Raw genomic sequence first — 25,280 nt, forward strand, 5'->3', positions numbered from 1 at the left:
TAACAACGTATAAAATGTCTTTGTAATGTGAAAGGCGTTGTTCATAGTAATGAACCTGCAGAGAATTATCACAAACTCTGGAGTTAGCTCAGCTCTATGGAGCTTTTTTGTGTCTTTCAACTCATTGTTTTGATTTTGTGGAACACAACTTCACTGTTTTGGTTCAGTGTCAGTGCTCTTATCAGCCTCATTTAGGTGAAACCCTCAAAAAAAGGACAAAGAAACACATCAAAGAACAGCCATCACACATTAAAATGAAGCGCTAACAGTCAACGTTGCTGATCGAGGAATAGGCTATGCCTGTACTAGCTCCTATTTGTATCCAAATGCACATACCTGGAATACAGTCTAAATAACTAAATTGTTTTGTATGAACAATCCAACAGAAATGTCTCAGTATTTTCAGGATTAACTTTTTAACTAGTGGCTACATGTTGGATGTTCAGTAAAACATAAAACACACACAAACCGATAACAGACATGACACATGCAGCAATTAGACACATGTTAGATGTGGGCTTTAAAGGTGAGTTTACTCCAGGTTTGTTGTTGAAATACACTGACCCACACAATAGCTATATGCACAATTATTTAATCTGTTAGAAAAAATAATCATTTTGGTTAATATGAGATACTAAGTGCATTGCAACACAAATGATGATGAGTATGTTGTGATGCAATGCTAAACCTCAATGCTTAAGATGGCCTTGATATATTTATTTAAAAAAACATAAAACATTAGTTTTACTGTATCCATACTCCTCCAAAATGTTCATTCAGTTCCTAAGTGATGATGTACAGTATACACACAAGATTTAAATAATGCAATAAGAACACCCTACAAACAAACTCCACTCAAAGCAACAAGAGAGAGGCGGGTTTCTCTGCAGGCCTTATGCACTATTGAGCGAAAACCTTCCAAACCTCATCCATCATACCTGAGGTAGATGATTAAGAGCAGCAGCTGTGGTCTAATCCCAGTCCAGACAATGTTTTACCTGAGATTCATAGGGCAGAAAGGCGATGTGGATCTCAGTCAAGGCCTTCATTGCTTTGGAGGCGCGGGATTTGGTCAACAGTCCAAACAACATGTCTGGAATTGCTGGCGAGAATCACAGAAAAACATGGTGACTTACTGAGATAGTTAGTAGTTAGATAAAAAGAAATGGAAATGTTATGGCAATATTGAATGTTGTAACATTGAAATTATTCAATTCAACTAATATGTGTAGAGAATATAAGGTTTTCATCATGATTTTTATATATAAAAATAATAATAATAATGAAGTGCAATATGAGGGGGAGGATGTGTTGTGTTCTGTTCTTCTGTGTGTGTGTTTATGCGCAATGTGTCGCCATTTGTTTCTCTCGAGTGTCCAAAACGAATTTCTGCTAGAGGAGACAATAAAGGCTTATCTTATATATAAAGGTCAGTTTAATAGTCCAGGATGTACTACACAACTTAGAAAATAGTAGTATAATGTATTCTGCGGCACTGGAGGAACTTTGTTTGAGAAAACAATAACCCTGATGATGTCATCAGTTATTTCAGTTTGGGCTGGGAGACAGAGAAAGTGGGACATAGTTTAAAAGAACATATTGAGTTGCTTTATAGGAAAAGTAGGATTCAGCACCACCTAGAGGCCAAAACACTGCATAGTGCTTTGTAATACCATGAGGAAGAATTTTACAACAATGGAAAGTTATCACGGCGAAAATCACTTTTTCTTTTATAAAAACATCTGCTAGGAGCAGCGCTTACACGTATTTCATTGACCAACACAGTGCCTTGCTGGAGGATGTTGCATTGCATTGCTGCAAAGTTAAGCCAGGTTTAACATTTGTTTGCTGGATAACCCTGTGTTTTTTTGCCAAAGCCTTCTGCATCTTCACCCCAACTGGGTGGTCTCAGTCTACATCTACAGTACTATGTTTTGGTTTAGAAACAAATATCTTTTGCTACGTTTATGCCTCACATCCACACTAATCCGGTGTTACAAAGGCCCTAGTCTCGCATTGCCAGACCTTCCTCCACAGCGCTGCGGAGAAGTTTCAAAGGTTGTTTTAGTCGTGCAACAGATAACTCAGATTGGACAGATGACTAGCGGTCTGGATTTACCCTGCAGAGATCTGAGGAGCAGTTAACCACAATCCTTATACTGTAAAACGACCGGAGTTTAAATTTCCAACACAAAGAAAGCGTAAGGTAACATACATCTGGCCGTAAAGAGCAGAATTTCTGGCGGCAATGGACCAATCCTGGAAGTACAACGTCGTGGATATAGACTACCGAGCCCCTAAAACGCAGACATTTGGAAACACTGCTGCCCCGTTTAAGTTTGAAAACTCAAGCAAGAAATAGACATTTGGAAACAGCGACATGTCAGTCAGTCTTATCAGTTAGGTAGGCTTACATACCTTTCAGTAACAGTTCCACCTCATCGTCGGTTCAAGCAAACAAATCCCTGGTCTTACTTTCCGCCATTGTTGTTCTTTCTCCAAAGTATTTTCTGTATTTTCCGCTTATACATTCATGATTTTCAACTGCAGAGTAATGTCAGATGTGGTAATATAGACAGAGATTGGTTATGCTACTGGAGTTTAAACTCTTGTGTGGACGAAGATTGTTCTAGTCTCAAAATGCCGTTTATAAAGGAAAATGTAGTAGTGTAGATGTAGCCTTGTTTAAATGAACTGAAAGTGGCCTAATCCCCAAGTGGATACGAGCAGAGTCATTAATGACTCCGACTAAGTGATGCATTGTAATCATGGCAGACAGAGAGTGTGAACTGTAAGGTGCAGGAAAAATTAAACATATTGCTGCTCTTTTCGAACAAAGCTGCTTGTTATGGAATTGGTAGAGCTTCATGCGGCTGTCAGTGTTTGAGTCTAGTCAGGTTCATCACATTTTGGATAGGGTCGATTCCTTTGTTTATTCAAATCAGGTCTGACTGTCCTTTAGATTATGTCCAGTTTTTTTTTTTTATCAATATCAATATCAATTTAAGCATGTTGGATTCAGGTAAGTTTTACATATATCCATTTCAATCTATTGACACACTCCAGCTGTGCCCACTGCCCACTATTCGACAAAGAAAAGCAGACAACTGTGGCTGTTTTAGGATAATGCTGTATGCTCAATGAGAACCCCCCCCCCACCTCATTTTCTATTCTCTTAATCTAATGTGTGGTTTATTATTTATTTTAATGGATTTTATTAGGGCCCGAGTGCCAACAGCGGCGAAGCCCTATTGAAACTGAAGGAATTATTATTATTAAGGCAAATGAATCGCCTTTTCGAGGGGCTTAATATACTCAAAAACTCACCAAACTTTAAGGGTTTCAGGAATAGGCACACAAAAATGGCTCGCTAGCGCCCCCTACAACATTTTTAAAATTGAGCCCCTGAAGTACGTTTAACGTAGACTAAAGAAACGTGGTACACATATGTAGCATGTCAAGACATACAAAAAAGTAAAAAACGAGAAAAACGTCCCTGTGAACACATATCAATAGATTAAAAATAACGTGACTTTTACACGAACTGCCGTGAGACCGGGCTGTTTGTGGGCATTTAACCGGGCTGAAAAGAACATGATAACTCCTGAGGACACGGTATGTAAGTTTCGGAGCCAAGCTTTAAAGGGACACTTAACCAGACTGAAAATCCATGATAAATACTGGCTGGTCAGTTTACAGTCTATGTTTGTTAACATTTAGCCAGACTGAAAGAACATGAGGGATGCGGTCTGTTCAGCTCATAGTCTGTTTGTTGCTCCAACTAGATTGGTGTGTTTTTCACATAGTTTATTCCAGAAATTGATTTTCACATAGCCTATTTCAGAACTTAATACCTGGTTGAGACCTAGTTATAAGGTGTTTATAAAATGGTTTATGTTTAACATAAGAACTCACTAGACCTGTTTCAATTAACCTGTGATTTAAGACAGGAGGTGCAGTTTTGAGCTGGAGTTTTGCGCGAACTGCGTTTGATGTGGTCACGCATTTTACAGATAGGGGAGGGGGTCTGTGGTCTCAGAGGGTTAGGGGATTTATTTAATTTTTTATGTTTTCACCACACCTTGCTCAGAGCTAACAGTTCACCCTTTGCTACAGATTTGTCAGCGAATTCCGGTAGGGTACTCAAGACATGTATGCATGTAAACATTAACACTATTGTCTTTATAATCTATCTTTGTAATAAACTGTCTGTACACTTACAAAGTTCTCAATGCTTCGGTTTGCAAGTAGCGACCCTCATTATGCTACCGTTTAAGTGTGGTGCTATTTCGAGCCTTGTTAGTGGTATCAAATAGTGATTTACCCTCTGCCCTGAAAGCTAGCGTTAGCAGCTAACTGCGGTAGCTTGTTTCAAGCTAGAGACACATTCGATTAGTATGAACAGATCCCAGAGAACGTTCGACTCAGTAAACATATGTTATTAACCCCTAGGTTCATTTTGCGCCGGAATTGTCCTTTAAGAAGGAAAAACATAGACGTGGCACTTATACAGAAGTCACATTTACGTAAAAGAGATGTAAATCATCTACAAAATAAATACTTCAAGGTCGCTGCCTCATCTAGTGACAACACCAAAACCAAGGGCTCCATTGTGTTGCTGTCGCGGAAATGCGCACTCACCGTAGACAAAAGCAGTAAAGACTTATCAGGCAGGATATCTTATATATGTACCACGATAAGGAGTAGGAAAATAGCCTTTGTTTCACTATATGCATCGTCTACATATATGAAAGTTTTTTCCCGCACCTAACCAATGAATTGCTCTCTCTTAATGAATATTCACTAATTATATATAGGGGGAGACATGAATGCAGTACTAGATTTAAATCAGGATAGATCAGGGATCAATCACACAAAAGCCCAGAAACATATATCAGACATGTTTAGAGCAGTTGTGGAATCCCACCAGCTTACAGATATATGGAGGATGCACAACCCTACTTGCAAGGATTACACCTTTTTTTCCACATGTCACCTCACCCACTCCCGCATTGATTATATTGTGTGCTCCATTGAGCTTAAGGCAATGTTTCACACGATAACATTAGAACCAGAATTCTGTCTGATCACAATGCGCTGATAACCACATTCCATTTTGATATGTTAGGAGAAAGATCTAGGAGATGGCAATTTAATAATTCCCTTCTCCAGAACACAGCTTTTGATGCAGAATTTAGAACCAAACTGTCTGAATTTATATCAATTAATACCGACTCAGTTTCTGACCCTGCATATACATGGCAGGCAATTAAAGGATTTATTAGAGATTTCACATCTTCCTTTGCGGTCAACTTGAAGATGAAAAGAGAGGCAAGGATTGCGGAGTTGGAAGAACGTTGTAAATCGTTAGAGCAGTCTCGTAAGACTTGTTTTTCAGATCTACACATACTCTTCTAGTCACAAGTCGAACAGAGTTGAATGATCTGCTAAGAAGGAGAGCTCAGAGTTCATAATGCACAGAGTGAGGCAAAATTACTATTTTAATGGCTGTAAAACAAGCAAATTGCTTCCTCTGAAATTAAAAAAAGCGAATCCAGAGCTACTATCAACAGCATCCTCACAGATCAAGGTATCTCAACAAATCCTAAGGATATCAGCGCCACTTTTCAATCCTTCTACTCAAAGTTGTATGAGTCGTCCTGCAACCCAGGTCCGACACAGTGCCAGGAGTCCCTAAAAGAGATAAAACCTGCCTCTTCTTGACCCAGAGGAGGCAAAAGAAATGGGTCAACTGATAACATTAGAGGAACTTAAATCAGCTTTAAAAACAGTTAAAGAAGGGAAAACGCAAGGGTTGGATGGAATTCCATTAGAACTTCTACAGTATTTTGACATATTAGGACCTACCATTTTACAAGCTTTAACTTCAGCCATAGAGAAGGGTACTTTCCACCAACAAACCAACACTGCGCTAATTTCCGTCATGCCAAAGAAGGGCAAAGATCCTACGGATTGCTCAAATTTCAGGCCCATCAGCCTCATCGGGAATGATATTAAGCTTTATTCCAAAGTCTTGGCTCTCTGCCTAGAGCGCTTTATCTAGAAGCTAGTCCACCCCGACCAATCAGGTTTTATACCGAAGCATCATGCTGCAGACAATGTACACAGACTATTTCATGTAATTGAAGAAGCCAAAAACCTACCAACAACGGCAGCAGTGCTATCAGTGGACGTGGAAAAAGCTTTTGACCGCCTAGAGTGGAACTACTTGTGGCAAGTAATGGAGAGGCTTGGTTTGGGGGCCAAATTCATTGACATGGTGCCTACTTTATATGCGAATGCCACGGCCATAGTCTCAACCAATGGCTTGCACTCTCAGCCATTTCCCATTGAGCGGGGCTCGCGACAGGGATGCCCGCTCTCCCCCATGCTGTTTGTAATCTCTCTTGAACCTAGCCCTGGCCAATAATCAGAATAAAATCTGTAATGTCCAGATTAAATCCAATAGCAACTCAATAGCATTATTTGCAGTTGTACATATTTGTACATATTTTGTTGTACATTTCTGATCTTGAGGACTCTATTCCAAAGATTCTTAAGATCTTCAACGAATTTGGCTCAATATATGGCTATAAAATTAACTGGAATAAATCTAATCTTCTTTTATTGAACAACAGGCATGTGGCATCAGCCATTAGTGTTACAATACCAACCCAAAGCAAAATTACATATTTGTGCATCACCATACACGCATCCCTACAGCGAGTTGTCCAGGACAACTATGAAACTATATTAAGTAGTGTTCAAAGGGATCTGGCCAACTGGTCTGCGCTGCCGGCATCACTACGCTCCAGGATTGCTGTTGTTAAAATGAACATAGTTCCTCGTGTGAATTTTTTAAGTACAATGATCCCTTTCCCCCCACTGATAAATTTCTGGAAGAAACTCGATACCTTAATTCGGCAGTACATTTGGAATAATAAACAACCTAGGCTAAAATACTCTACCCTGCAACGTACCACAAACACAGGAGGTTTGGCCCTCCCCAACCTTAAAGTGTATCACAGAGCCTTTCAGCTACAGGCCCTTAGAATGTGGCTGGACCCCTCATCTACAGTTCCATGGAGAGAAATAGAGCAAAACCTCACTGGAAGTCTAAGACTGCAAGACCTTGCCTTTGCAGGTGTGTGTCCAAAAAAGTGTATGCTAGCCAATGGCCCTATTATTACCAGCATATTGACCACTTTAAACAGGTGGAGGAGCAACTGAGCTACACCAATAAATGGCATTTGAACACCCAATTTGGCACAATACACACTTAATGTCTGGTAACAAACCCTTTGCTTGTAAGCAGTTGAGTGACAGAGGCATTTATACTGTAAACCAGCTATTCAATGAGAAAGGTATGTTGAGTTTTGAAGACCTGAGAGCTAGTTTTGAGGTCCCCAGGACATCATTCTTCTTGTATCTGCACCTAAGATCAGCCCTAAAATGTTATGGAGTGACATGGGGAAACAGTCTTGAGCCGCACCCAGTCATTAAATGGTTTGTTGATTTTCCTGTGAGAGGATTAGCATCCAAGATCTATGCTAAACTGATGCAAGTATCCATAGGAGAACTCCCAATAGTATGGAAATGGGAGCGAGAGCTGAGCCCTGAGGGAAATGCAATTAATTGGGAGACAGTTTGGGACAACATTTTCCATTGTTCCAAGAACCAAATCACCAGCAGATCCACTTCAACATATGTCATAGGACATATTGGACTCCTCAGAAGAGATGCGTCTCTAAAGTCATTCCCACTCCCTATTGCACGTTCTGTCAACCTGAACAAACTGGAACTTTCCTGCACATGGTCTGGGAGTGTGAACAGGTGCATGAGTTCTGGAATAAAACAATATCAATAATATCTCATGTGATAGGATGTCGAATTCCTACTGACCCGATTGTTTTGTTACTTCATGACAACTCTAAATTATACCTGCCTGGGAGACAGAAGAAAGTTTGGCTAGCCGGCTCAACCGCAACCAAGACAATGATAGCTCAACGCTGTATACAACAGTGGTTGGCATATTTTCTAGACATAGTTATGCTTGAGCTCTCTACAGCAAGGATTAACAAAGCCAAATCTTCAATTATAGACCTATGGAAAAGCACAACAGTACAAGTATCAGTCCTTATGACCTCAGCATCACAAGAATTAGAGGGGGGTGACTAGACAAGGTGTGATTTTTGTTTTTTTGTTTGTTTGTTAGTGGGAATGCCGATTCAGCAGCATTCCCACTATTGTTATTTTGTTCTTTATTTAGTGTGAATGCTGATTCAGCAGCATTCCAACTATTGTTATTCTGTTCGGCCATTTTTTTTATTTTTCTTATTCCGTACGCTTTTTGGCTCTCCGTAACTTCTGCATACTTTCAGCTATTAAAACCATTCAACTTTTAAAATGTTCAGCTCTTTCAGCTAATGATGGGACTTCTTCAACTTTTTTTCTACTATTTATACTTTTTTAAATATTAAGCTTTTTAACACTTTTTTTTAACATTGAAGTCAATGAGAGCATGTTTCAAATCCTTCAACTCTTCTTCCGCTCCCAACATTTTCAGCCCCTCTAACTTTACCTACAAACGCCAAACAAACTTTAAAATGTTCACAACAACTTCAGGTATTAGGCTATGGCTTTTCAGTTTGATATTTTTTACAGTTTTTGTGAAAAAGCTGTTTAAGTTTAGTGATCATTTCAGGATTTTTTACAGGTGGCAGTTTAACAGCAGGTGACACGGTCGTTAACTGATCAAAGGATGTTTACAAACACTCGTCACCATGACAGCACTTTCACAGACAGCATCAGCAGTCTTTCAGCCTTTTCAGGCAATTCATTGCAATGGATATGGCTGATAATAAGTCTTTTTAGTAAATTCATTGAAACTTCCACTTTTGACAGTATTACAGTTTAGCTTCCAGCTTTTCTAAAATGTATTTCAGCTCTTAACTTATGTGCAGTTCAGCTTCCAACTTCCAAGTTTTTTAGCAGTGTAGTGCAATGCATTTGAGATTTTTCAAACAATTTGTTCCATATTTCTGCATTTTCATCAATGTTTCTCACAGCATTTGTAAGTTTTCCATACTGATTCATAATTTCAGATAAAATAAAAATAAATTATTTTATACATTAGTGGTGTTATTCAACTTTTTAATGAAATTCATACTCATTCTACCGATTTCCACTTTTTCAACTATTCTCACTACTTCAACTTCTTCTTACTGATTTAAGCTATTCATCAAGTTTAGCTTTAGCAATTCAGCTATTCAGCATTCCTACGCATTTTCTGCAGGAAATGCATTTTCTGCAGGAAATGCATTTTCTAGTTTGTTTTGTTTTCCTCGAGACCACAGAGGGTGGGGGATGGGAGAGGGTTTTTGTTCTTGTTCAATTGTATTTTTCTGTTCTGTATGTTGAAAAATATAAAAACAATAAAAAATGGATCTATAAAAAAAGAAACTAAATGCACACTTACTGCATTACTGCATTACTTCAAATCCTAAGTTACTCCTCTAGTAAACTGGTAACATGAAACAAAACAATAAAACATTGGGACCATTCAACAAAGCACACTGGGTAATAACCCATATTAACAGCTGGCCCGCCCAATCAGAAATTCAAAGTTAAAGCAACACTAGAGAACTTTTCCCGCTTCGGTCCCCCTACAGGTTGTCACATTGGAACTACAGCTCACGCTACGGTCCCCCTACAGGTTGTCTCATTGGAACTACAACTGGAAACTTTATACATTGTTTGTCTGCTATTTCATTACTAAATTCACTTCTGAGACTTTTAATGCGAGAAATTAACTATTTAGAGCCCCAAAATGGGCCGTTTTACAAAAATGTATTGAAAATTGAAATACTTATTTTCGTAATAATCAAGTATAAAAAACTGAGGAGGACACGTTGTTGGATGCTGTCCTCCTTTCCTACTCTTTCTGCAATGCCTAATGAATCTATCTCTTTCACTCCCAGTGACCCTGTCTTTCTGCTTGAGCAGCACTGGTTGAAGCCTGAAAATATTGTAAACAAATTAATAACATAACTAATTACACTGGTCGGACTGTTCAGCTCTGTTTCAGACTGATGCCTCCGGTTCAGGCTGGTCCTCATCCTCAATACGTGCCTTTTTCAGTCGCGGAAAATACTTTTCGATACTCATCTGGATTGAAGCAGCAAACATTCAGTGTAAGAGTAAAAAAATGACATAACATTATTTATAATAAGTTTATTTGATTCACAGCTGCTACATATATTGTTTTGACCTCAACAACCCAACTGCATTTTACTGCAAACTTGAGACTAGATAACTTTCTAAAGAAGGCGCAATTGCTTGTTTGCTAAGGGTTGGGACTCTGACAACATTGACAACATTGTATTCAGAATATAAAATATTTTTTATAGGACTTTTTAATGTGTGATTGTGTAAAGGTGTTCACAAGATACCAACCTTTTGTGAACTTGTTAATTTCGCCAGCCGTCTTCTCTCGTTTTAATGGAGACAGACCCTGTGTGAACGGAGGGGAGGGGCTGTGTGTTTTTCTGTGTGTGTGTGTGTGTGTGTGTGTGTGTGTGTGAGAGACGCGTGAGCGACAGAGAGACAGAGGAGAGCATGGAAAGGAAATGCAGCTGAACGAATACGCTGCTTGTTTTAAATAGCATCAAAAAAAAAAAATTTAAATAATGATGTGGCAGCCGGTGTTGATTGTATGGCGCACCGCCACAAATTAGTCTATGTGTGGGAAACACTGGGTTGCATTCTCAAAGTAAGCAACTCCAAACTCGTGTTGCTGTCATGTTGCGATTTTTGTTGGGTCAGACCCATCTGCTAGCAATGGGGGGCCGAGACTGAGATCTACATGGAAAAGTATGCACCAAACAAGCCACTTTGAAATGTTGCTGTTTTCATGAATACAAAAGTTGGGTGACCCTCCCCCCTAGACCAAAAAACGTTGGGAGACCCTCCCCTCAACAAAGAATAAAAAGACATGACCCTCCCCTATTTTCCTCTGGTGGTCCATTCCATAAATACCAAACGGTCCCTAGGGGTATTTTTTCTGCTGAATCCATTTTTGCTGTTTGCCAAGCTGTATTTCTTATGTGAAACTCAGTAGAGCGCAAACTCCAAGATGACCTCTAAAATGTCAGGAAATTCCATATTTTAAAACTTCTTCCACATCATGCGCGACATCAATTAACGAGTATAGAAAGTTTATTTAGGTGGGAATTAAGATACTTGTATGTGACAATGATAATTGCATTATTTCTCATTGTAGTCATGAAAATATATGTTTTTATCCTTATATTTCAAATGGACAAACAGAATATCTAAAATGCGTCATTTGTTTGGAGTCAAGTGCATACTATTGTCTTTGGATCAAAGTGTGTGAATTGAGTTCGGGTTAGGGTTAGGGGTTACTTGCATACTTGTTGGATACTTGTATTATACAGTCCCTCCAGGATTTCGCGATGTCGCGATCGCGCCAATTCACATGAATTCAACCAATCACCGCGAATTTGGTGCGACTCGCAATCTTGACCAATCACCGCAAATTGTCCGCACATTTGACCAATAACCTGAAGTTTCCCGCAACTTCAACCATTCACAGCAGTTCCACGTGCACTCTGAGAGCCAATGACCAAGCGGGAGTGAGAACGGGTTGATCATTTCCTTGTTTTGTTTTTTGTGATCAAATGTTTTATTTTTTATATTATTAAAGGAAATAAACAACTACAAACTACAAACAATACACCGAGACAGAGAACGTGTCCCAGGGCCAGAAAGTGAAAAAAGAAGAAAAAAAAGGGAAACGAAGAAGAACGACGGGAGGGAGACAAAAACAACAAGCAGAAACAGACACACACAAACACATACACAATTTCCTTGTTTTTGATATGAAGACGAGACGTGTGTGTGACTCATTTACCAACAAAACGTACAGCGAAAGGCCGTGCAAAACATTTCAGACCATCCTGCCAACCTGTATACTTTTTAACATCAATGTAGACTGTAACGATTTAAAAGTCGCTGAAGTTGCTGCCGTTTCAATCCTGGCTGTCGGCTCTCTGCTGTCCGTTCCCCCCGCAACTGACGCTTGCACACACACAAACACACACACAGACACACACACAAACAACACACACGGTGGATGCAGGAGAAAAAGGAGATGAGACGACACAATGACCTAAATTGAGGACGGCTGCGCTCGTTATTGTAAGTTAATGATAAGTTGAAGTCAGTACTTTATCAAACCGTATGAATGTGTGTCCCAGGCCAGGATAGGAAATTAACTAACACTGTAAAGATCAACAAGTCACTGACAGACATGTTCAAATTTGATTCATTCAATAAATTATCATTTTTTTGTCTTAAATCCACCAGCCATTTTCAACATTTACAGCATCCTGAGCCTTTTTGGTAAGGTTACTAGGAAAACTCAGCCCAGGATAGTTTTATTCTCCCCAAAACATGTTTCTAAAGAACTATATACAAAAAAAAAAATCGCAACTTTTTTGCAACTTTCACTGTCTCCCGCAACTTCATTGCAATTTTTTACAAAAGCTCTCACAAAATCAGGCATTTTGGGCCGTAACAATCTCAAAAAAAAAGGCCGCGAAATCCTGGAGGGACTGATTATATGCCAAGAATCCAAGAAAGATAAGATATACAATGCAACAGAACAGGGCCTTTCGACACTAAAAGCAGCTGCACAAAGTAGAGGAAAGCTTCACGATCCTCAACACAGAGAAACAATTGACAGACTGCTTCTTGTCCAGAACACAGAACAGCACGTGGTCTGGCACCACTTGTGCTATGCGTCTTTCACTAGTAAAAGCCACATTTCCAGGCTGCAACCAAAGTCCAGTGAAAAATCTGCAGATGTGGATAAAGTTGCCGGTCCAATCAATCCACCAACATTGACAAGGAGTTCTGTTGTGACCATGGAATGCCTGCATGTTCTGCCAAGAAGTGAACTCAAAGGTTAGACTTTCCATGGTCTCAACAATGAACATGAGTGACCTATAATTGGCAGCCTCAAAATATGACCAGATCCTTTCAGTCCATCTTGCTAGCATTAGTGACCACATTGCAGCAGAAGGAAGGTATCACACTCCATGCTATATGAAATTCCTCCGGAAAACCACAAAGACTAAAGAAAATTCCTCATCATCAGATTTAGCCATGGAATGGCTTTTGGATGAATGAACAAGAGCAAAATTTTGCAGCAAAAGACACAAATGTCTATGAACTTTCTGAGGTTTGGAACAGATACTGTGCTTTGGCAGAAATTGGCAAGGTAACCATCCGCCCATCTTACCTAAGCAGAAGGTTGACCTTCAGAGAGAAACGGCTAAGGAATACATATGACTTCATCAACCTAGAGCGGGAAATACTGCTTGTTCCAGTTGAATTTGGACATGTCCCTTTGACAACCCTGCTATCAGAACCTAAAGAACCTTCACTGATACCAAAATACACGGCCCCTGAAAGATTCATGGAATTGATCCATGTTGCATTAAAACTGAGAAGTGACATACTTTTACAACCATCATGCAAAGGTTTTGTAGTAAGCAAAGAGGAAATTATATCATGCATTCCTGAGAGCCTCTTCATGTTCCTTCGCTTAATGTTTGGTGGACAGGGTCTCTTAGAAGTGGATCATGATGATGAAGCTGCTCAAAATAAAAAAGACAACACAAAGGTTCTTAGTGTTGCTCAAGACCTAGTGTACAACGTCAGTTGTGGTAAACACTGGACTCCCAAGCATCTTGGTCTAGCAAGCACATTGCACCAAGCTACCAGATCAAAAGAACTGGTTGAGCTGTTTACTGCTACAACAACTTAAAACAGGTTGATACAGCTTTGGCAGAGAGCACACTTCATACAATGGACGTGGATACAGGAGCAGTGGTTCCACCAAACTTTGTACCCAACAGATTTGTGCACTTCACATGTGACAATATTGACATCAATGACAGCAGTTTTGATGGTAAAACAGCTTTCATGCAACTCAAGTTGCTGGATGGCAGAGAGGTCCAGAAGCAGACATGGGACTGAATGATCTCCATCCATCTACAAAGACTAGTCGTCAAGTTCCTGAAATCATCTTTCGCTTGATGACAGTGCAGTGGAAGACGTCATTGCATTTCACACCTTGACTAGATACAACATCATACCTACTAGGACATGGAAAGAAAACATGCTGGAAAGTTTTCAAAGAACATTATCATCTGCTCACAAGCATAGGTCAAGGCGAACTGGATGACCAGACTGTGAAAGACGCTGAATTATTTGTGTGCAAGGTATATCGCGCACCCAATGTATCCAGTGTGAACAAGGCAAGGGAACTCCTGTTTGTACAGTCCCGAGCTCCAGAAAGTCTACCGCCAACCAGTGAAGCAGTTTCACATCCATCGAGTACATTACCATACTGCTTTGTGGTGCCAAGCAAACAAGCTGTATCCTGTCCTTCCTCCGCCAGAGACAATGGGGTGGAGACTGTAAGATTCTACGCTGATGCCCATCTTGATGTCACTTCCTTCAGTCCCAGACTACTGTTTGGAATTGATCAGCTGCAGCTGTGCCTCAAGATGTATGCGTGCACGATGTAAATGTAAAAAGTCTCGTTTTGATTTTTATTTAGGCACATTTTTGTGATTTCAACCTGGTCTACAAGGGATTTCATCCGATCAACTTCAAATTTGGTCTTAAGACCTTAGAGATGAAAAGTTATTTAAAGAATTGTAATAGTGCAAAAAATGCGCAAGTTATAGAGGACCAACTTCCTGTAGGGGGCCATCTAAACAGGAAGTGGGTGTAACTTGAGTGTACATTGACCAATTGGCTCGGAACTTTTCAGGATTCATAAGGGTCCAACCCTAAGGACATCTGCAGGCCGATATTTACTCAAAGTTATAGCGCCCCCAAGTGGCAACAGGAAGTAGGCCTAAAAGTCAAGGTGCTATACTTTAATGAACCGCTCTGACAGATTTCATCCGATCAACTTCAAATTTGGTCTGTGTTATCTAAAGACCTTAACGATGGAAAGTTATTAAAAGCAAAACTTTGTGGGCGTGGTGTGTTGGCCATTTTGAGCATTTATTGATGAACGAAGAAGTTGTTGTAACTTCAGTGTACATTGTCATATCTGCCCGAAATTTCTCACAATTCCAGGCCTGAGGACATCTATTGGCAACAGGAAATCAGCCTTATATGACAAACATCATCCGATTTACATGAAACTTATGTGTGGTCTACTTGTGATAACCCTATACTTTAACCACGCAGAGTAGTCAGACCACGCCCCCTTCTATAACTTTTTCACCGTTTAAGGTAGACTCTTGTGTGAGGTATCATTGAATATCTGCAGGCCGATATTTACTCAAAATCATAGCGCCCCCTAGTGGCAACAGGAAGTAGACCTAAAAGTCAAGGTGCTATACTTTAACAAACTCCTCCTAGAGATTTCATCCAATGGACTTCAAATTTGGTATGTACCATCTCAACACCTTAAAGATGAAAAGTTAAAACGGTCAAATGGTGTGGCTGTGGCATGGCAGCCATTTTGAGTGTTTAGCGATGAACGAGAAAGTGGCTGTAACTACAGTGTACATTGTCATATCTGCTTGAAATTTCCCACAATCAACAAAAGTCCAGGCCTGAGGACATATACAGGCCAATATTGACTTTTCCTCATAGCGCCCCCCGCTGGCAACAGGAAATCAGCCTTATACGACAAACATCATCCGATTCAGCAGAGTTCCTTTTTGATTAGTGATGGTTTGACCCGCCCCCTATGTGTTAGCCACGCTCCTTTTAATAACTAATGACCCGTTTCTTTTACACTATTGTGTGAGGTATCTTTGAACTCAACAGACAATTCCATTTTCATTGGTCATGGTTTGGTATGCTTAAGCCACGCCCCCTTTCACAGCTAATGAACTGTATGACGTAGAGTCTTGTGTGAGGTATTATTGAACTCAGCAGGGAGTTCCCTTTTCATTGGTTTGCAATGTCTGAGTGCCGCGCAAATACACGGTCAGAAGGAGCGCGTCCGCCAGTAATCCCAACGCGCACAGAGGAGCAAGGGCCCGTCCAACATTGCTTGCAGCTTTAATTTTTATTGGTTTTATTAAACTGGAACAGGTACACAATGAATTTCACTGCACATTGTACTGTTTATGAGTGTGTATGTGAGAAATAATTTTTAATTTTAATTTAAGCACTCACTGCAGCAGCAGCCCCTTTGGAAACATGTATTAAGTTTGGTTTAAGCACAAGCCTCTCCTAACATGAAACTGGAATTTGTGTATTTCAATGGAGAAAACAAAATGTTCAAATAGTCTAGACCAGGGGTCTTCAACACTTTGTGAGGCAAGGACCCCTTAACTGAAAGAGAGACAGAGGAGGGACCCCCTACTACATATATTGTATAAAATTTAGTTGGGACTACAATGATGTGTGGGCGGCCTAAAGCCTTCATGCATACCTTTTTAGTATACTAAGCTATTAAATAATTGTTGGCATGATTTTGTAAATCAAGTTTTAATGTTAAACATAAATGTGGCAGAGTGAATCCTTAGGATGAACTATAATTGTGGATGGCTATCTTAGTCAACTATTAACAATTATTAACAATAATTTGGTTTCACCCCTGCAGTTACTCTGAGGACCCTCTACGGGGCCCTGTTGAAGATCTCTGGTCTAGACTAACTGTGAGTTAGCAAATGTCCCATCTGTATGTTGTTTGTGTGGAATGGATTTACTCACTGTCGGTAAAGAAGACGTGAGCTCCTCGGTACCTCGGAGACTTCGGGTCTCTGAAGTCATCAATCAGACCCTCAACAGACTGAGACAGCAGGGAACAATGTTTTAGCTTATGGACTGATAAAGGGAATGACACTTTGGACAATTCTTTATTTTGTTTGAAAGCTAGTGAAAAGAAATAATAAAACCCCTCCATGTTTCTTATTTTATCATAACATGACTTTAAAAAGAACAATAATTGCAATCTTTATAAACCAAATTTACCATAAACCCAACTGGAACTGCATTTTGAAGTATTTATATGACAAAAAATAATCTTTTCTTAGTCGCTGGGAAAAAAAAGCAGTGTAAGATAAAATGTCAATAGTCATGTTTCCATCTAATTGTCAAGCAAATTTTAAGCAAACTTATAAAATGTTGCAAAAAAGAAGAAAAAAAAATAAAATCTGAATTAGAAGCGTTTCCATCAAATGGTTTAGAATGAATAAACTAGACTAGACAAAGCGTAGTTTCGTCACAAGTTGACGTTACGCTTGGTTGTAGATTGCAAACCGGCTTGCTAAATCAAAGCGTTTAGAAGCTTAGTTCTTTGGCTAAATGGAGAGAGGTAGCTTGTACAAGTTGGCCACTGTGCAGAATACAGGGTTGTGGGGCGCCCAGATAGCTCAGTTGGTAGAGCGGGCGCTCATATGTAGAGGTTTACTCCTTGATGCAGTGGGCCTGGTTTTAACTCCAACCTGCGGCCCTTTGCTGCATGTCATTCCCCCTCTCTCTCTCTCTCCCCTTTCATGTCTTCAGCTGTCAAAAATAAAGGCCGAAAATGCCCCAAAAAAAATTATAAAAAAAAAAAAGAATACAGGGTTGTGGCAGAGACATTTGGTGTCAGCGAGACAACCGTTCACCGCTGTGTATATGTGGTGTGCAGGGCCATATGATTCAAGCTGTTGAACCAATTCGTCAATTTACCGGACGTGGCTGAGGCACAGGCTATAGCGTACCGAAACTCCACTACGCACCTTGTGCCACAAGTGTACGGCGCACTGGATGGGACCCATATCCCGATCCTTCTCCCATCCGATGGATACCGGGACTACAGTTATGTGAGTTACATGTTCGCTATGTCACAACTTATTCAGCAAAGCTGTTTACATCTCCCATTTTGCGCATTAACTCTTTTTCAAAAAAGGCAAAAACCACCTCAGCCAAGCGTAATTTTATTTTAGAATTTGAGGATGTTTTTTTTTTCAAATTTTGCTAATTCCATCAACATTTTCTAACGCAATACTTAAAAATGCGCATAAAAATATGTTGATGGAAATATGACTAATGAGACACTGTATGCACTGTACCATAGAATCATACACATAATCTATAGGAGCTGTATCTTTGTTGTATCTATTACCTCATCTGAGGGTGTGATCAGGTAGATGGCCTCCATGCTGGGCAGAGGCTCACGCGGCTTGCCTACGTCTTCTACAACTGGAGAGAAAAGGAAAATAGTAATCAATACTCATCCATCAGCTTGATTAGACTAGAACTATTCTCTACCTGCACATTCCTGCACAAAGAAACGGAACTGTCCTTGAATTTAAAATTTTAAACATTTAAAATGTATGTCAAATGTAACATCAAGTTTTGAAATAGTATTCATTTCTTAGATACTTCTGTATTTCAATGCCATGTGTTGTGTTTTCTTAATGTGTTGTGTTTTCATTATGTTTTGTGTTGTGATCTATTTGCATGTGTTTTCTTAAGTTGCAGAGCATTGACCTCTCAGGGCCACCGTATTTCTGGACCAACTGTGACACTTTCCTCTTTTATTATATTATTGACTTACATGCTATTATATCTGTTTTGACTAGATTGTATACATTTATTTCTTGTTAAGTAAATGCTTGCTTTATAGACATGTCTAATAACTTTTTGCCTGAACCTAAGCGGTCTCCATATCTTAATAAATTAAGGTTGATCGGTCTGCTGTCATGCCCCTTCATTCTACCCCAAAGTAGGTGGATCAATGACCCAACACACGCTCGTTAGAATAAGTGTTGTCTGTAAATAACCAACCTGTTAATAGGCAACTGTTTGATCTAGACTAGGCTTAGATTTGGTTGGAGACAACAGTCTGATTCTGCTATACTGTATGACTGTACTGCAGCAGCCTCCCACTCAAGCTAGTTATCCATCAGTAGTAACTGGCACTAGCATTATTTAGCCATTAACCACACTGACAGTGAATATTCATCTTATGTGCCGCAAATCTCAGTGTGAAAGCCTTGGTTATTAATATGGTTGTTAGTGATCAGAATTCTTCTGTTGATTTGTTTAACAACCGGCTACACAACAGTTTTATGTCATTTTCCTCTTTCTCTCCTTATGTGACTTTGCGATTCTTTCCCTTAAAAGGGGCTGCGGCCTTGGCGATTGGCACTTGATGATGCGATGCCGGTCTAGTCTATACAACAGGGCAGATTCTTAGGGTCTAGAAAAATTTCATAAAGTAGGTACAAGTCCGTCAAAAATATTTATTAGAAAAAAGCCAAACCCACTGCTCTCTTTGTTAAGTTTTCAGATTAATTGTCAGTGATGTTTATTTAATCTGAAAGTCCTACACAAAATGTTCGTTGGCAGTTCAATCCAAATAAACAAAAACGAGATAGTACATCTCAAGGAAGTCAGTTTACTGTCACAGAGAAGATATTCAGTTTACTGTCATAGAGAAGTGAAGAAACTAGAAAATATTCACATTTAAGGAGCTGGAATCCGATTAATCTGATTCCGTCGATTATCAAAACAGTTGCCGGTTAATTTATCAGTTGTCAACTAATCAATTAATCTTTGCAACTCTATACGTAATAGGTTGCTCTAGCTGAATTTATTTTTCCCTGCACTAAATTTAATTAAACTGATTTTGAAGCTGCAACTGAAGTGAACTCAGGTGACCTGGGTGGTACTTGCTTACTGACATACCAACTGTACCGTTCTCCTTTACCTAAACCCAACTGTCCCGTTCTTTTACTCAACCCAACTGTCCCACTCTTGTCCCGTTCTTCTATTCCTAAACCCAACTGTCCTGTTCTTCTATTCCTAAACCCAACTGTCCCGTTCTTGTCCCACGTGTCACGGAAACGTACCTTTTATAAGCCCACCCATCTTTCCCTAAACCTAACTGCGTCAAAAGCGACGCCAATAGTCCTGACCAAGCGTGTTTAGAAAAAGCGTGTTTAGATATGACGCTAAAGGAGACTTTTAGCGTCAATAACAACGCCAAAGACACCTGACTAAGCATCTGTATTTTACGCGATGGGAGTTAGAATGTGTTGTACTTACTGGTGATTCCCTCTGACATGATGTCTGTCATCTTACAGCAGGAAGAAATCATCCTCATGCTCAGCTTATCCACCACCAGCACCTATAACACAGTTGCACACAGAAGGGGGCTTCATACGATATTTTATATTCAAAGGGGAATGATGCCAAACTTAATGAGAAGAACAGAACCATTACCTTCCATTTTCCTTTTTCTCTTGCCTTCTTGATGACATTGTTCATTATCTCTGTGAAGAAGGGCAATGTAATTACAGATCAGCCAAGACATCAACATAAAACATGGATTTCACATAACATTATTTTAAATGTTTTAGTGTTATTAGATTGATTTAACATCAAAAGCATACTGTATGTATGAAAACAAAAATAAAAAATGCTAATTTGATTTTAGGCTTGATTGTAGTGAGCTAGCTTGGCAAAAGCTACTGTTCTCTATGCATGGACAGTGACTTACATTACTTTTAGAATCAGATTTTTGTGTAAAGATTTCTGCCAATGAGTGGACATAACGACTCTTTCCAATACACTTTTGTATCGTTTAGTAGTTTTCTTTAAAGAATGTCAATATGTTGATTTTCTTCAACTATAGTTTGTATGACAAGTGTCAAACTGCACTGTACTCCAAAATATAATCAGCAGATATCCCAAGACCTAGACATTTAAAATATAACTTCAAGGCTAGATTGACCAAAGCTCTACGCGTGACCACCATGACAGCCCCGTCTTCTGGCATAGACAGTATAGGCAAGTGCTAGGGATGAAGGAGACGTTCCCATAGGTCGTTTGTTAAAGCAGCAATTACGAACTATATTTATGTTTCTAGTGGCAGAGTCCTCTAGTGGCTGTAGCACATGTACTGAGAGGTTTATGCCTCGATGCAGAGGACCTGCATCCGCAATCTGCAATCCGACCTGTGATGATTCCCTGCATGTCTTCCCCCTCTCTCTCCCTTTTCTCACCTATCTGTCCTATCAAATAAAGGCAGAAAAGCCCAAAAAATTATCTTTAAAAAAAAAGAAAAAGGACTCAGACGTTGGATGAAGTTTCTGACAGTTATAAAAATTTGATATAAGATGATACTTTTCTAGCCTGACAAGCCAGACCCACATCAAGATGTTGGGTCTGGGAACACACCATTGGCAGGGCTCAATCCAAGGGGCGGGATAAACAGTTGTCTTTCAAATTCTCTCTGCACGCAATATAGAGCTACAACCAACCAGAGCAACAAATAAGGTAGCGGAGCTAGTTGATAGATTAAACTTTTGCCATATCCGATCGGCAAAACTCTGAACACATCTTCCTTTTTTAAGAATGACTTCAGTGACATTCTTTGTTCTTTTCTCAAAGAAAAGCTTAACTCCAAGTTTTCCAGGGTCGCGGCCAAAGCCGATTCGAAAGACCGTTGTTCACCAGCAGCAGCAGCCATCTTCTTTGTTTTCAAGTAGCAGTGAATTCACGCAGAACCGTCGCAACTCTGCCGTTATTATGTTAAGCCTGCCCACCGACTCTACACACGATGTGATTGGCCTGACTAGAGTTTGGTTTCTCCAGCTCGCAAGCCAACAGAGAGTTGCTAGACGGCTCTGGCTGCAAATTACATTTGCTGCCGCTAGGATGCGTCTAGATTTCTAGGCTAAAGCTTTTCCTGTTTTGGGCTCCAAGACCGGCCGGGAAGCAGCTGGGGAGACGTTCCATCCAGAGCTGATGTTCTTTTGGGGGTAACACCCTTTACTTCACCGACAGTATTAACAAAAGATAAAGCCACAATGTCTAGAGAAGTTTCTTGTTTATTGTTAACTGGTAACTCACTTTACATCGTCTTTGGGATCTCTTTTTTCTCTCGCTTATTCCTCACAGCCACACATACGCTTCTCAGTCAGACACCGCTACCGCTCGCTCTCCTTGCTTGACAACACACTCACTGACATCACACACTTAACGCTGCATTCTCGCTCTTACTTTTACTACTCTCGTAACAAAGCAATTGATATTGATATATGCAACTGTAGCGTATGATTTGTGGGCTCCCTACTACATGTTCACATTTGGAAAATGCAGAGAGATGCGCCCCCGATCGTGAAGTTCGCCTACATGGATTTGACATCCAATGCTGGAAAGAGCACAGCTAAATGTTGTTTAGAAAAAAGTCAGTAAATAAACTGCCTTTGCAATCGTGACAGTAGTGTCATTTTGTTTAATGTAGACCCTCTTTTATTAGTATATCAGCTCTTTAAAGGTGCCAGAGTGGAGAAATGTAGGCAGTCTTGGAATTCAACACAGAATCAACCTTGATGACTCAACTTGGACTCGAACACTGGGGACTTGAGACTCGACTCTGACTTGAACTCAGGTAATGGTAACTCGACTCTGACTCAACTCGGACTCTTCTTTGGTAACTTGTACTTGGACTTGAACTCAAACACTGGGGACTTGAGACTTGACTCAACATTTGGTGACTCAACTACAACACTGGGCAGTTGTAAATAGACCGATGGTCAGATCTCATTGGGGTAGGATGCCACCTAGGCTGGAGCTGGCTCCATTCACTGAAGATGTCAATGAGATGCTGTTGAAGCCTCGGAAATGATAGAAAGTGCCTTAAAGTTTAGATTATATTATTAGGAATCCATTCTGAAAAAATGGGGGTTGGGGCAAGATTTTAAAAAAGGCTCTGTTTGCAGGTATTGATATTTTTGAATTTCTTTTATAAGGGCTATTCCATATCAGTAGTACAAGTACCAATACAGCAAAATGTCAATCATTCCTTGATTTTAACATGGTCCAGTCCAAAAGACTTTGAGTGGAGAGGGGCTTCTTTGAAGTTTGACATTCTTTGATTTAATGAGAAAACTACTGAGAGTTACTGAAAACTGTTCCTAAAAACAAAACAAAAATCCTTTTACATTTAAACATGTTTGGCAAATAAATGTGATTCTGAAGTTGGCTGATGACTTTAGCACAGCTGCATTAACCCAGAGATCCCCAGAGTAAAATAATCTGAGCCCCTAATGATCTCACCATTTCTAGTCCAGAATGAGTGGAGGTTAGGGCACGTCTAGAATTGGTGTGTGAGGGTGCAAACTTGATCTTAAAGCTTATTATATGTCTTGTTTACTTTTTGAGTAATCAGTCCCTCCAGGATTTTGTGGCCTTTTTTTGAGATTGTTGCGGCCCAAAATGCCAGATTTTGCGGGAGCAAAAAATTGCAATAAAAGTTGCGATGTCTTTTGTATGTTTGTTACAATGAAGTTGCAGGAGACAGTGAAAGTTGCATTTTTTTTTTTTTGTATATAGTTCTTTAAAAATAAAAAGGAAACTTGTTTTGGGGAGACTAAAACTACTCTGGGCTGAGTTTTCCTTGTAACCTTACCAAAAAGGCTCAGGATGCTGCAAATGTTGGTATAAAATGAAAATGGCTGGTGGATTTAAGACAAAAAATAATAATTTATTAAATGAATCAAATTTGAACATATGTGTCTGTGGCTTGTTGATCTTTACATTGTTAGTTAATTTCCTAACCTGGCCTGGGACACACATTCATACGGTTTGATAAAGGACTTTAACTTATCATTGCACTTACAATAACGAGAGTAGCTGTCCTCAATTTAGGTCATTGTGTCGTCTCATCTGCAGTGTTTCCTGCATCTACCGTGTGTGTTTGTGTGTGTTTGTGTGTGTGCGCATCAGTAGCGGGGGAACTGTATGAGCAGCAGCCCCACCCCCGCCCGCTGCAGACAGCCGACAGGATTGAAACAGCAGCCGCTGTCTTTAGAGTGAAAAAAACGTTACAGCGTACATTGATGTTAAAATCTATACAGGTTGGCAGGGCGGTCTGAAATGTTTTGCACGGTCTTTCGCTGTACGTTTTGTTGGAAAATGTGAGATGTTCGAGTCTCGTCTTCATATCGGAAACCATCTCTCTCTCACTACCGCTTGGTCAGTGGCTCTCAGAGTCACATTATACTGACGTAAAGTCTGGCATGTGGGACTGCTGGGATTGGTTTAAGTCGCGGGAAACTCCGGTTATTGGTCAAATTTGCGGAAAAGTTGCAGTGATTGGTCAAAATTGCGAGTCGCACCAAAGTCACGGTGATTGGTTGAATTTGCGTGAATTGGTGCGATCGCGGTAGCGCGAAATCCTGGAGGGACTGAGTAATGCAACATATGCATTACATTGAATTGTATTAGATTATGTCTCGCATTTACTGAGCACCAATAAATGTTCTTAAGACATGATTTCCAAAATTCCTAAGTGAGGGACACCCTTCTTTTTGTCTCCCACTCAGTTGATAAGTGTCTGACCACCTTGCCAACAATCTTCTACTTCCTTGTCTAACATTAATTAGCATTTTGAATGCATGATGTCGTGGTGTGTCTGCAGATGTAGATAAGGGAGACTTCATAAAGTGCCGGATTTGCAGACATCGGAAATGGTGTACTTTGTGGAAGCTTAAGTACGAATTTATTTAGTAAGATGTTTTGACTCTTTAAACAAAGAGGCATGTTTCAAACATGTGGCCTCTCCTAACAAATGAAAGGCCTACCTGTGGAGACACAGCCTAGAAAAAGCAAACAGGCGCCAAAAATTCCACAGACGTTGCAGATCTCACTTGAACATGACTTTTAGGTTTAAATTCAGATCCCGGCTTCCCATTGGACAAGACTCAGGGAAACTCCAGGGATTCCCTGTGACATCACCAGGAGATAAAAGGCACCACAGGTTACCCCACCTTTGTCTTTCCATTGCAGCTGCAGAAGCTGCTTCAGGAGATGCACACCAGTCATACGTTTGTACTTTTAATTAGCAGTTCTTCCCCTCGCTGGACGAGCAACAGACTGCCTTTTTGTTCACTGCAACACACTTGGGTCCTGAGAAATCGCCGTGCAACTAGAAATTTCACCCAGCCTGCAGAAGGATACCCCATCTTCTCCATGAAAGAGAATGATGACTCCTGTACTCTTTCTTCACTAAGCTGTTTCCTTTGCTGCCACCCAAAAACAGCTTGTTGTTAACTTGCTGAGGAATAACGGCCCCTGTTTGTTAAACTCGGAAAAAACGCTGGATGGATCAGACAAACTCAAATACACATACACTCGCATACACACATACATGCCCTGAATGGCATACACTCACTCTTTAAAGGCACATATGTTAGTGTAACCCACGCCATCTTGGC

The 25,280-nt window shown here is 40.1% G+C and overlaps 1 protein-coding gene across 1 annotated transcript in view; it reads right to left on the bottom strand.

Annotated features, from left to right (window-relative positions):
* The window catches only part of stxbp1b (syntaxin binding protein 1b), a 54,559-nt gene extending 34,234 nt beyond the window's left edge, over nucleotides 1–20,325 (bottom strand). The window contains exons 1-5 of the mRNA XM_078249674.1: nucleotides 20,281–20,325; nucleotides 20,104–20,185; nucleotides 18,176–18,252; nucleotides 16,777–16,855; nucleotides 999–1,102 (exon numbers count right to left, since the gene is read on the bottom strand). Coding sequence (XP_078105800.1) covers nucleotides 999–1,102; nucleotides 16,777–16,855; nucleotides 18,176–18,252; nucleotides 20,104–20,185; nucleotides 20,281–20,325 — 387 coding nt within the window. The remainder of the gene's footprint in view (nucleotides 1–998; nucleotides 1,103–16,776; nucleotides 16,856–18,175; nucleotides 18,253–20,103; nucleotides 20,186–20,280) is intronic.
* Nucleotides 20,326–25,280: the final 4,955 nt, after the last annotated feature.

The sequence above is a fragment of the Sander vitreus genome, chromosome 5 (assembly GCF_031162955.1).
Source record: "Sander vitreus isolate 19-12246 chromosome 5, sanVit1, whole genome shotgun sequence".
NCBI lineage: Eukaryota > Metazoa > Chordata > Actinopteri > Perciformes > Percidae > Sander > Sander vitreus.